Raw genomic sequence first — 13466 nt, 5'->3', positions numbered from 1 at the left:
AATCTTATTGTTCTGTGCTCTCGGCATTGATAAAGGGAAAATAGAAAAGGTTCAGAACAATCAACTCTTCTGTCTCATAGTAAGCATGCGTTTTTTCTTCAGAGCATGCACACTCATGTAAATATTATTTCATCTTAATTAAAGACATTAAATAAGGGTTCTGTAATGGTCTCCAGTAACTTCTTAGGATTACTTATGGACCTCTGAAGATAGAAATGTGATATTGATTCCGTGTTTTTGTTTTCTGTTGTCTGTTAAATCATTTGGTGCCAAATATGCTAGATAAAGAATTTTAGCAAATGATGCTAGGCTTTTTGAAAGGAAGGAACACCAAGTGTTTTGGCTCTAAACATTTTTTTAAAACTTAGCATTATTGTTTTTCACTTGAAGATGCGATTTACAAAATCTTTGGGAGTCTGGAGATAAAGTAAGGGGAGAAAAATCCCCAGTCCTAAGTAGTGCTTTTGACACTTGCTGATGTTCAGTAAATCTTAATATATAAGTATATATATATATATATATGAAAAACCATTTATCTTTTTATTTTTTATCAGTACTTCATCAAATTGGGATTTTTACTTTATTGAGCTTGGTATTTGTCTGTTTGCCTGGGCCATCTGATTTTGCTGTTCCGTGTATCTTAGAAAACACAGTACAGCTTTCAGGAAAAAATCCTGCCTTTTTCAACAGAACAAAGAGGGGCCTCTCTATACAAAGTGAGTGAGATTAGAAGAAACAGTTGCCTTTGCTGCTGTTAATTTGCATACCCTGCTTGGGCTATATGCAAGTGCTGTCTGAAGCATTTTGAAAGCCCTGATGTGTCAGGTGAACAGCGTGCTGTGGACTCTAGCTCTCTCTGAACTAACCTGTAGCCTGCAGTGTTTGTTTTCTGCGTGCTGCCTTCCTCTGAGTGTACATGTAACTTATTGGTCTAAATGAGAGACACATTCCTGCTTTTTTTTAACCTTTTGGTGGCTGTAGAGGGTGTGCTGCATCCTGCTTGTGAAGATGCTGAGTATGTTTCTCAGTTGCCCAATGCAGCTCTACAGCCCTTGGCTGACGGCAGGTGCCCCATTCTTCATTTTGCATTAGCATCAGCAGATCAGTTGCCCCCTCCCTTAGCTCCTTCAGAGTCCTCCTTGTCACAACTTCTGAACAAAACTTTTGGCAGTGTCCTGCCTCCATTACTGATGCCTGAGATTGCAAGGAGGTTACTGGTCCACCTTACTGTTGGCACACGAGCTCTGTAGCAGATCTCTTCTTTTGCCTTCCCTTACAAATAGGTATCAATGCAAGTAGTGCCACAGGCATCTTATAGATGAGGTAATGCTGCTTGGAATGCAATCACTGTGTAAGCTATGGGAGAGCTTATTTCCTTGTTTAAAGGAGTTAATGGGAACTTTATCATCCTTGAAGCTAAGAAGCCAAATTTGAAAGAATTGTGGGAATCCAATGTTGATACCTCCAATGAGGATAATATATTAGAGCTTGCATATCTTATGATATGGCGGAGATGGGTAGGAATCATATTCTCAGTGGAAAGTTAGGGTGGGAGGAAATTCTTACAGTACAAGAAGTATGTACTTCTGAGGCTTGGAAGTCATCCCTCTTGTCAATGTCTCTTGTTTTCTTGTGCTTGTTACCTCCTTTTCCTTTTAGGGTAGCCACCCCTATGGCAGATGCAATAAGTTGTATATTATCTTTGATATTCTTTGTTGTTGTTGTCAGTAGCCAGTCGGAGTAATATGGTGCTACGCTTTGCCTCCTTGCTCCTAAACCATGTTGTGTTTATGGAGCTCATTGAAAAAAGTCTATATTCAGAGTAAAGGCATTCTTGTTCATAACAAGTTTCAGATGACCTCATATAGTCCTCCCACATCAAATGACTGCATGAACTTCTGTGGTGCTCCATGAGCAGTTACAGCTTTGAGATCTACAGGCAGAGCCTCAGTCAGTATGTTCTCTATGCAGAAGCTTTCTCAGCCTCCAGAGACAATTTCTTTATCTGTTATATAGTTGGTTTTCTGGTGTCATGATCCATTCTATGTCAGAGTTTTAATCTAAGCTGTTAATCCATCTGCTTAAAAGCATCTCCTTCAGCTAAGTTTAGGGACTCTGTCCTTTGTTTCGGAGTTGCTACTGCACTTTATCTCACAGTGTGGATGTTGGATGCCTCCCAACGTTGGATTGCAGCTCTTACAATCCAGTGGGGGTGGAGTAGTAAAGGAAGGACTTTTTAAAATGCATTTAAGTAGCAAAATAAACCAGATAGTTGCTTTGTGAATATAATTGTGTGCATTTGTTTTCATAGATCTGACTCTCCAGTCACACAGCTGATGAGTCTGGTTCCTCCTTCTCTTCAGACACAATCCTTTTCATAAGTAACTTTTCCCTGTTGTCCTCTGGTGGAAGTGGCTTTCTTGTACTTTTTCCTAGTGGCATCTGGAAGTTTGTCAAGGTGATAATACTCATAGCAGGTCCAGTTCTTCTGTGTAAGTCAAACCTAATACATAGGCTTTTTCACCACAGCAGTTCTTTGAGGCCTTCTCTGTGTCTTCAGTGTGTGAGCTTATTATAAAATTGTGATTAATCCATGGGAACTGTGGAGATGTGGCCTGTAATGACAGATAGATAGCATGGATATGCTTGTCAGGGGACTGTGGTTTTCTGGATCCTGCCTAAGTTCCTTCATCAGGTGATGACAGCTGTACTATAGCCAAGTGATTAAGTTATGACATATCTATCTCAGGCTGAGGATAATTTTTATGTTTTGGTGTCTCTTTCATTATACTTGAAGCAATTCCCAAAGCCAATCATGTAGTACTGGATCAACTCAAAGGAACTTCTGTTCCCATGTCAGAATTTTAAGTGAGTAGTGAGATGCGCTGAAAAATCTGTTGTTTCCTTCTTCTGAGACTTCTGAAATGAATCCCTCATGCTGATCACACTCTTGCACCAATGCATCAGTGAGCACTTAAGTTCCTTTACTGGTTTTTATGAGAAATATTTCGTTCTCTGGCATGTGCTAAATGGCTACCTGGAGATCTGTTGTATTTTACCAAGCACTGTACCACAGTAGAAATGCTCAAGGCTTGTTACACTGGACTTACATATTCCTTTTAATTGAAAATGTTTTGAGTTTACATGTTAGAAGTTGTTTGCAGCTGGAGACTTACTGACATGGGATTCTTCAGGAAAAGCAATCCACACGTGTATCTCATGTTCATCTTCTCTACCTTCTCATCCAGAGTTAATCTGATACTTGGCTGTGTTGGATTGTGTGGCTGAGAAAGCATGAAGATGGCATTAAGCATATGCCTGAGCTGAGCAGGGGAGATGGTAGAAGTGAGGGTACCATGTACAAAACAATAATTTAAAGGAAAAAAATTCTCTTAAGCAAGAAAGCTCTTAAGCAGGAAGGTACTCAACTGTCACATCTTAGAGGGATCTCTTTACCATGTAAGTGTATGCTTTTTGTCTCGGTGTTGTACTTTTGTTTTCTCCTTGTAGAAAGGAGATCGCTATTAAATTGATTAGGATTGAATGGTACCTTGCACAGTGCAGTTCTTGTGTGTCTGTAATTTTAACCAAGAAAACTCCTCTACTGCACTTTAATCCCCACCCACACTAGTGTTTTGCAGGCAGTTATTTTTCTCTGTATTTTTTCTATAGTGCTGAATGTTGCTTTGTTTCTTGTTTCACTCATTCTTCACATCCTGTCTGTCTGCTGAGCCTTTTATCCTTCTGTTTTCCTCTATCAGCTTCTCAAAGCCATGTTTCAGGCTACCTCATTCATTGTGAGAAGCACAAACTTTTATACAGTGCACTTAGATATGTGTTAAACGGACAATGAGGTGAAAGTATGGAAGTGCTTTCAGTGCACCAAATTAATCTGTAGTGCAACTCAGATTTGCTGAAATTCTCAGGTGTGAGGCATTGCTGCTGTCTGCCAGGATAACTCTTATTAACTGGACTTAGCTCAGATTACCACCAACATAAATGAACTATGGCCATCAGGGCAGCATGTTAATGTAACATTTCATGTTAAGCTTTTAATCAGGAAAATATAGGCAATATTTTAGTAGCTCAGGAAAGCATAATTTTCTAATATATTTTTTCTTGTCTGCAGGTTTCTGGCCACTAATGTAAGTGTGTAATTACTTATTACTTAGAAATTCATCATCCTCTCCCACCCCCAGGAGATTACTTATTAGATTTATGCAACACGAGATATTAAAAACACTTTTGTCTGTCACACAGCCACGGGCAGGGGAGGGGAATTTGCCAGTTGCTAATGGATACCTGGATGTTTTGTATATGACCATGAAGAACAGCTTGTGCACTTTCACCCCTGATGTTCGCTGAATAACTTGGGTCTCATTTAGGTCAATAAGCCTTTATCGAAACGTCAGGAGTGAAAAATGTGTCTTGGTGTAAGCCGACTGGTTGTTCCCTCCAGTCACCGGGGTCTATAGGGCAATCAATGTTCTCTAAGCTTGTCTGCATGTCACGCAAAGAGCTGGATGACAGTAACCATTGACTGCGTGTCTGTCGCATTGTCTTTGGGACAGCCCCCATTTGCATACTTGCCGGTGTGCCTGTTATCCAATGAACCATGGAGGGCCTTTAAAAAACATACGCGCACAACTCCGATGCAAATTTCCTACTCAGAGAATACGTGCTTCTTTAAAGCACAATCCAGGCTTTCACTTTCCACCTTCTTGCTATAAAACTGAAGCTGTGATCCTGACAAGGCTACAGTGCATGGTCTGAGTGCTACTTGTGATTTCATTGTGATAAAACATGAACTTTCCTCTGGGTTTTTCTTTGCCTACCAAGAAATTTTTTTTGTTGTTCTTTTGCTTTTGGTAATTGCTTTTGGGGATATCTGAAGAGTATTATCTGTGCTATCACAAACAATGTGAGGCCATACATCCCTTCTTCAAATTAGTTATTTTGGGTGAAGGACAGTTTTTGCTCCCTGTATGGTTGCTATCGTCTCTTGTTCAGGGAGTTTCCTCTATGGTAGTGATAAAAGGAGACACGCTAGCCTTCTGCATGCAGAAGAGTACGTGGATGTTAAGAGTTTATTGACCATGTCTGTGAAACGAATACAGTCACCTGATCCAAAAAGACAGCCTCTCAAGCTTTATTTTGCTGTGACAAATCAACAACACCTCATGTTAAGCTGGGCTCATAATGTTGCCATACACTATAGGTTTGTAAATGATATCAGGTGAAATTGGACAAAGAGTTTCATTGTTTCTGAAGTTTCTGTCATAAGACACAGGCTTTTCTTATAATGTCTGCTGCAGATGCCGTTTCTTTAGATTTATGAAGTTCATCATGACTTTATTTTGTTAAAAATATTTAATAATAGTCCCATTAAAAAAAATGTTGTGGTGGATCATTTCAAAATGAAACTGTAGAAGAGATTCTTGGATGGGTTGAAAGGTCTGAGCTTCATGTTTATTTCAACCAGCAATCTGGATGGTTTCATTATATCTTGAAAATCTATCTGGAATACAAGTGACTATAAACAATTGTGATGATTGTTCTGCTGCATCTGACATCTCACACAGGCTATGAGATGGCCAAAACTAAAGGAAAGAGTCCTGGCTAATGTTCACGTAGCTGTTCTGGAAGTGTCACAGAGCTGGACTTCAACACTGTAGTGCCCTGGGATTAACAGTTTGTTATGCCATCAGGACACTGGCTTTTTAGAGCCACAAAAAGGTAATAATGAATTAGACCGACGCATAACATTTTTCCCCCTCTTTTTGTTGTACACAGACCTATGATTTTACTCAGTATTCAGGGCAATGTCCCATGCATTTTTGAAGCTGATAATATGGCTCCCATTCATCTTGACTAGACTATGATTGTATCCTGTTTTTTTTAGTTAATTTAGAAAACAATCATAGGTGCCATCTTGATTCCCATTTGCCAGTCTGCTATGAAAAACAGTGGTGAACCACGTGGAAATGTCAGAAGGCTGGATAAAAAGTTCAGCACCATGTCACCTTCTCTGTAGTTGCTCTTTATATTAAATCACTTTATGAAATAAACGTCTTGGTCTTATAATCTGCATTATCCTGTATACGTGTGAAATTTTATGATTGTTTTTTCTGCTTTACACTTTCCATATGCCATGTGTCATGTGCTTTCAATTGCAAGCCACTGTTACTGTTCTAATTAGTAGATTCTGCTGTAGGCTCTGATAGAGAATGCGACCAGTTATTAATCAAGTTGTCCAGCAGGGACTTATTGCAGCTCCCTGATACTCAAGGAAACCATGCTGTGTATGCTGTGCACAACCAGTCTGTAGAAAAGCAAGGTTTATCTGCACTTTAGTAAGTTCCAAATATGTCATAATTGTTCCTCTGTCTAATCAACAAGAATGCCAGATGTCTATCACCTATCACTTTGTAGGCATTTCCAAAGTCATACCATAGCATGGGTCTGCGGCTAACACATAGCTTGATACCAGCAGTGTATCAGGACTAGACCTCTATTTCTGCTGAAGTGTCTGTTTGTTGACAGGAGGATGGGAAAGGCATGCTATGTTTTCAGTGCACCTGGAGACTGACATATTGGTAATGGGTACTAGAAATTTGCCTTCAATCCATGTGAGATGAAAGGAAGAGTGAAAAAGTCTAAAGAAGTGGGGTTAAGCTAATACAGTGAATGGAATGTGAAGCACACCTCTTCCAAAAGTGAAATATGCTACTAAAAATACTCATTTTTTTGCATATAAATTCTACTTGGTTTCTTTGGCTCAGTCAGGGAGCCTTTTGTTTGAATTAGACCAAGTGAATTGCATAGAATGCTTTTCAGTTTTAATATGTGTAGACAAGCCAAACAGCATGTAATGAAATATTTAAACTTTTAGTCTTTTCTTTCTTTACTCTTACAGGTTTTTCTATGTTACTTTAGATCATTTCAATATATTTGACATTTTTGTCATCTTCCAAATTTTATTTTAGTGTTTCCTAGTACACTCTGAAAAAAGATGAAAGTTGTAAAGTAGAGAATTAACCTAGCTCTCTCTCTGTTTCTTTTAGGAAATTGTGTTAGTAGTATTCTTCGGGACAGAATATGTGGTTCGGTTATGGTCAGCAGGATGCCGCAGTAAATATGTTGGAATATGGGGAAGGCTTCGTTTTGCTAGGAAGCCTATTTCAATCATTGGTGAGTATGCACAGCTTGCAAAGTTGATGTAAACAATGAGTAAAACTTGTTCTTGAAAGTTTTGAGGAATGGAATTCCTACAGTAGTTGAAGCCAAGTTAGAGGAAGAGGTCTTGTCCTTAGCATTAGTGTAGATCTGAATTTCCTGTCAGGATCTATGGCACTGTCATTTGAGAACAAATGTAGCTTGGTTTGTTTTTCCAGAAGAGCAGAGTGTTTTCTTTTCACAAGTGATCTGAAGTTTTGCCAGAAATAAGCTGGCCATAGTCCTGTCCCCTGTAACCTCAGGATCCCAGGCACTGTACAATAGCTACAACTGTATTATTTTAAATATGCTGAACAGCTTTTATTTTTTTCTGCCCCTCCCCCGCAGCCATTTAAACAGTTTATTATGAGTTCATTTTGCACTCTGAGCTACGTACTGCATGATGGAACATGGTAGATGCACTGTAATTACTTTGTGTGTCTTTTGGATTAAAATATGGTTTTCAGTGATGCATTTGGAACTGGGCACCTGACTTCCCTTGATACTCACTGCAGTTCACCTCTTAATGCAACTTCCACATTCTTAGAAATTACATCCATATATTCCATATACCTCACAAACCATTTTTTTTTTTTAGAATGCTCATCATGTGTTTAACAATTTCACTGAAAGAAACGTAATAATCCACAATCAGTCTGTATTTTGTTAGTCAATATTGAGAGAACTATATAAGACCCTTGCCCTGAAGCACTTAAAATATAAATAGATTAAACAAACCAGATTTTGAAGAGGAGTGTTGTTACAGAAGCATAGTAATTCTTATTCTGTGACATAATGTTTCTGAGTAGTGGAAAAAATTGTTTGTTGTTGAGCAGAGGGAATACTTTTTCATAAACTACGTACAATTTTGCTGAATATAGAATACAAAGGTTTGTACCTGGGTATTTTTACAATCATAAAATAGTTCAGCTTAGCTTCTCTGTGCATATATATATATATATATGCACAGCTTCTCTGTGCATATATATATATATATAAGCAAAAACTGTATCTCAGGTGTGATTGTAACTATAAAGTGGTTGTGACTGCATCTCTACACTCTTTCCACAATCCATTTCTCTTGAGACCTAGAACAGTAGGGGTTCTGAAATATCATCCAATTTATTTCAGCTTGGAAAGCAAAACAAAGTTTCGCTTTCCCAGATATGTTTCAAAGAGTATTTCTTTCTTCAAAATACAGAGTTCCTTTCCAAAATTAACTAAGCCTGAGGCACAGAGAGTTAGAGTACAGTCCTAGGGTAATGACTGACTTGAACTAAATTAGACTTATACGCTAATTCTCATTTTTCTCTCCCTTTTAGACCTTTGGGACAGATGAAATAATCATAGGACAATTTTCTTATATATGAAATAAACCCCAAAACCTCTGTCAATGAATAAAATACTGTCTAAACCAGCAGAGAAAATAAGATACACGGAGAGATAATAGGTGGAAGCTGCTGAAATTTCTCATGGGTTATAGCTAATAAGGATTCCAGGCTGCTGAGGCTGTGTTACAGTATCCTATATCACAATTGTCATTCATCCAGATTGTGGCCATCTTGGACAATCTCAGTATAACCTTTCTTGCATTTCACAGTGACATTTTCTTTATATGTTACAGCGGAGATCTTTTGAGATATATAAAATCTAATTTGGGGTGACTTTTCAAATTGTTACAGTAATATTGACCTTGGTTCTAGTAACAGTCTTGCAGAAGTATTGCAAGATGCTGCTAACTCATTTTTTTAATTGACTTCTATTTTCCAGATTTAATTGTAGTTGTTGCTTCCATGATAGTTCTTTGTGTGGGCTCTAAAGGTCAAGTCTTTGCAACCTCAGCTATCAGGTAATTATATGCAATAAATGAAAATAGTGCTGAGTAAGGTGGGGTTTTTTTCTCCTTTTTTAATCTTTTTTTTTTTTTTTACCTCTTGTTCTAATTCTTGTGAGAGAAAATGAGTCACTGCTCAGTCATGTAACGGATCACCAGTCATGTAAAGGTGTGAAACAGTGATCCCATCAAGTGTAATGAAATACAATTTTTCACATATTGTCTGGTCGTAATGCATTTATGTCAGGTGGGGAAAGAACCCCTGCTCCATTTCCCTAGCAAAGTGGGCACTACCCAAATCCTATTTTAGTTTCTTGGCTAAGTTTCATAACAACTCTTTTGTGCTTCATGTCTCTGCTTTCAAGCTGTTTCTTCATAAAATGCCTGGTGGTTGTGACTTCCTGAGGGACTGAATTTGCCTTATGCTCAGGAAAGTCACACCACTTAGTTTTCTTGAATGTTATTACAGTACATGGCAGTGTACTGTGTTCTGCACACTAGCTGCAGTGGTGCTTTAGGATTGCAGTGACTCTCATAAAAAGAGGATTTTAAAATATTATTTGACTATCTACTTCAAAATGCCTATGAAATTCCTCAGAAGTGAGGAAATCAGCTCTTTAGTTAGCTGTTTCTGTATGTTGTTGCCCATCCTGGCAAACAGGTGAAATACGAGTTGAACGATTTCTAGAAGCATTCACAATTTGTGTCCAAAGTTCTTGAATCCTTGAGTTATCCTTACCAGCCATGTGTACAAATGTCTGTCCCTCTCATACAATCTCCCCATGCTGTCTTTGTAACAAACAAGATGAAAGATGGGTGAATGGAGTGAAAACAGACAGGCTGCTAAGTCTAAAATAAAATACTATGTCTCTCTCTAAACAGTTCTTTGGAAGAGACAGACTTCCTGTCTCCGCCTCCATTTCTTCTCTTGTCTCTTTGGTCTCTTCATTCATTTAAGAATTGTGTTCCAGGGGCATCCGCTTTCTGCAGATTTTGCGAATGCTGCATGTTGACCGTCAGGGTGGTACATGGAGACTGCTGGGATCAGTAGTGTTCATACACAGACAAGTAAGTTGAGGCACTCTGAGGAATGCCATAATAATTAATGCAAAAGTCCTTACATTAAGAACAATATGTATGCAGACATGCTGATGACGTCAAATATATTTATTGTGGAGGCAGGCAGTCATTTATTTTAACAAAGTATGGTGGTTTTGCCTTGTTCAAGGGACAGAAAGTTCCTAAAAAATTAAAAATATTTGCCTCCACTTTGGCAAACTTTTGACTTGTAGTTGGGCATAACCACAGGAAATGAGACTTCTGAAAGGTAGTCTGAGTATTTCTAAAAATACCTATCTGAATTCCAGAGTTGTTTTCAGTGTGGCACTGCCTGAAAAAATTACCCAACTACTTTTTGTTGAACAAAAGGATAATGAGTCATGCTTGCAGGTGAGAAGATTGTTTTGACTGTGCGAGCTCAGAGGATTTTTGTTAATTGGTGCAGCCAACGATTGCTGTCAATGTTTATTAAGTGCTGAAATGACGTTCTTCTGTTCCATTATCTTTTAAAAACCATCAGTGATAGGTAATATAAGTGTCTCAATAATATTATAAAATGATAGAATAGTTAGAGTTGGAAAGGACCTTAAGATCATTGAGTTCCAAGCCCCCTGCCATAGTGCTGGTATTTTGATTCTCTTTGCAGGAACTGATAACTACACTCTACATCGGATTTCTGGGCCTGATTTTTTCCTCTTATTTTGTATACCTGGCTGAAAAAGATGCTGTAAATGATTCTGGAGAAACAGAGTTTGGCAGCTATGCAGATGCCCTGTGGTGGGGAGTAGTAAGTATAACAATTTCAAATGTCGTAAACATAGCTGACACCTTCAAATGGGGAGTAAAGTTCAAACAAGCATGGAGTAAGCACAGCACTTGAAATGGCCTCTTCTGTACTTCAGTACACTTTCTGGTTTTGTAATTCATGAAAATAAGAAGATACTATTGATGATCAGTAGTTTTATTTAGTAATTATAGTCTTATGTAATCAAAAGTGATCAAATTATGTATACAAGGTGCAGAAACATGTAGTCTTATTTCTTTCTAGTCTTCCCTTCTGTTATAGTGATTATTTCTTCCTTTCTCACTGTAGGGTTCAGCCTTCTAAGGCGATAAGAGTCTTGCTAAATCAGCGCTAGTGTTTTGGGGTAATTTTGCGCGTGTGTTTGGTTTTTTTGGTGGGAGGTTTCTTGTTTGTCTTTTTTTTTTTTTTTTTTAACCAGTATCTATGGCTTGCAGTTTGGTCTGGGACAGTGACTCCCTATTTATTCAGAACAGACTAAGTCCAGAACAAGGAGCATCTGAGATACTTAAGGAATCCAGGGACAGGACTGTTTTAAAGTGATCATATTGCTTTAGAATCCGCTTAGTATCCTTATATGGCATTTGTCTGTGCTATGTCAATGTATAATCTTGCTCAGAGATTTCTCAGGTTTCTTTAGGGTGCTGCCATGGTTTGTTGTGGATGTATCTTTAATTCTGCTAATAAATATCTACTTGCTTGCTGTTGCTAGTGACAGTTGTCTCTGTTTTTGTTTACTGTAGGTACTTACTAGTTTGGCTGCTGTATTCTGGAACTATATTTGAATAAACATTTTAATTTTGTTGCTTTTGCTAGTAACAATTCCCTCTTTCTTTTCTCACCTGATATGCAAATATTAGGTTGGCTGCTCTGCTCTGCAGTTGTTTTCCCTTTCCTTTTCCTATCACAATTCAAAAAAAGATACCTTTTGGAAGCTGTTTTTTCGTATCATTACCATTCAAGCAATGACCTGGTTTTATCTGCTTTAGCTGTGGGTAACTTGATAAAACAAGCTGTCATCATCAAGTGCTACAGGTCTTAAGAATGTGTTGGCATCAACTAATGATTCCATGCTTACATTTTCAAAATGTGCTATCTTCTGGCATCTTCTCATTGATGGTTTAAATCAAAAGGCACTGTTCCCTTTTTTGTTAAAAATGAGACTACTAGTAAGTGTATGTGCAAGAAAGACAGGGCTAACACCTCTTTCACTAATAAAACATTTTTTTAAAGAAATTTTTTTAATAAACCTCTTCATGTGCATGCACTTTTATAGTCTTCTGCCTACAAACAGTACCACTTGCTGTTTCAGGAAGGAAAGATCTATTGATAAGCAAGTCTACTGCAGGTCTCCTGGTGCTAAAATACATATGTAGCCATTTTTGAATACAATGGATTTTGTTTAGGTTACTACTAAGATTTGCTGCAGAATTGTTTCCTCATGCTGCCTGCCATGGTTAAATGCAGCCTCTCTTAGGATCAGAAAACTTGCTATGTAGGACAAGGAAGTGGCTTTCTGGCAAGTAGCTTTTTCAAGGCTTTAATGTCATCACAGCATTTTTATTTTCCAATACAGTGGTCAGATGACTCAGTAACTAACAGTGGCAGATGTAGCTACATTTAAAAACACGTGCTGTCATTGGTGTTGGCATTAAAAATTAAGTATGTGACAGATTGGCTTACTGAAAATACAGTAAAGCCTTCCATAGAAGCAGTATGATCTGTCAGGATATTGAAATATTCTCCTTTCAGGGAATTATTACTCAGTTAATAGGCATGCCAGTTATTCTGTCTAACTACAATGAGCTTATTTAATCAATAAGTTTATTTATGATAATCTTTCTCCATTATAACTTCTATTATGTTGCAGCAGGCTACTTGAAGTATGAGACTTCATTCAATGAACACGGTCATGTAATTTCTCTGATATTAGAAGTAGAATTTGGTGTTCTTGTTCTGCTCTAAACACAGATGCTACACTTATGCTAAAAGGACTTAGCAAAACAAAACTGAACTGGATTCAGGTCCATCCATTTCTCATCTTTTGATACTACAATATTCTTCATGTTTTCTGATAGGAAAAAGCCCTGTAAAATTAGGACAATAACTTGGAGGTATATCAGAATGCTTCTCAAACTCAAAAACCTCGAAGTGTTAGGTCTCAAAAGGTTCAGCTTTGCTTTAGCCCAAATTTTCAGAATAGCTTAAATGCCACAAATTCTGGTCCCTGAAAACCTGTCTCAGTCTGTTTTGAACTGGACACAAAGAAGAGGATACTTCACAGCTCCTGTCTCAAATACTGTCATTGATAGTTGACCTGTGTGGCGACGTAGCTGATCTCACTTCTCTGAAAGTGCATTTACCTTACATAGAGAATGCTTTCATACTTGATAATGTTTTTACATTCCCTTTCTCACTCTATAACATTGCACTTTTTTTGTTGTATCAGTATGTCTGCAATGTTAAACAAGTTCCTTGGGTAGCAACAATACGATATGTAGCATAGAATAAAGTAAACCGTGTCGAAGGTCTGTGTTACCACAATTCAGCTGCATC

The 13466-nt window shown here is 37.9% G+C and overlaps 1 protein-coding gene across 1 annotated transcript in view; it reads left to right on the top strand.

Moving 5' to 3' along the window:
* The window catches only part of KCNQ1 (potassium voltage-gated channel subfamily Q member 1), a gene marked incomplete at both ends in the record, with an annotated part of 363335 nt that overhangs the window by 80742 nt on the left and 269127 nt on the right, over positions 1-13466 (top strand). The window contains 4 exons of the mRNA XM_080619312.1: positions 7065-7191; positions 8986-9064; positions 10021-10117; positions 10755-10895. Of these exons, the coding sequence (XP_080475438.1) occupies positions 7065-7191; positions 8986-9064; positions 10021-10117; positions 10755-10895 (444 nt within the window). The remainder of the gene's footprint in view (positions 1-7064; positions 7192-8985; positions 9065-10020; positions 10118-10754; positions 10896-13466) is intronic.

Source organism: Psittacula echo (assembly GCF_963264785.1).
Source record: "Psittacula echo genome assembly, chromosome: 5".
NCBI classification, from domain to species: Eukaryota; Metazoa; Chordata; class Aves; order Psittaciformes; family Psittacidae; genus Psittacula; species Psittacula echo.
The sequence above is the reverse complement of the archived record's forward strand: the minus strand, read 5'-3'. Positions and strand labels throughout refer to the sequence as shown.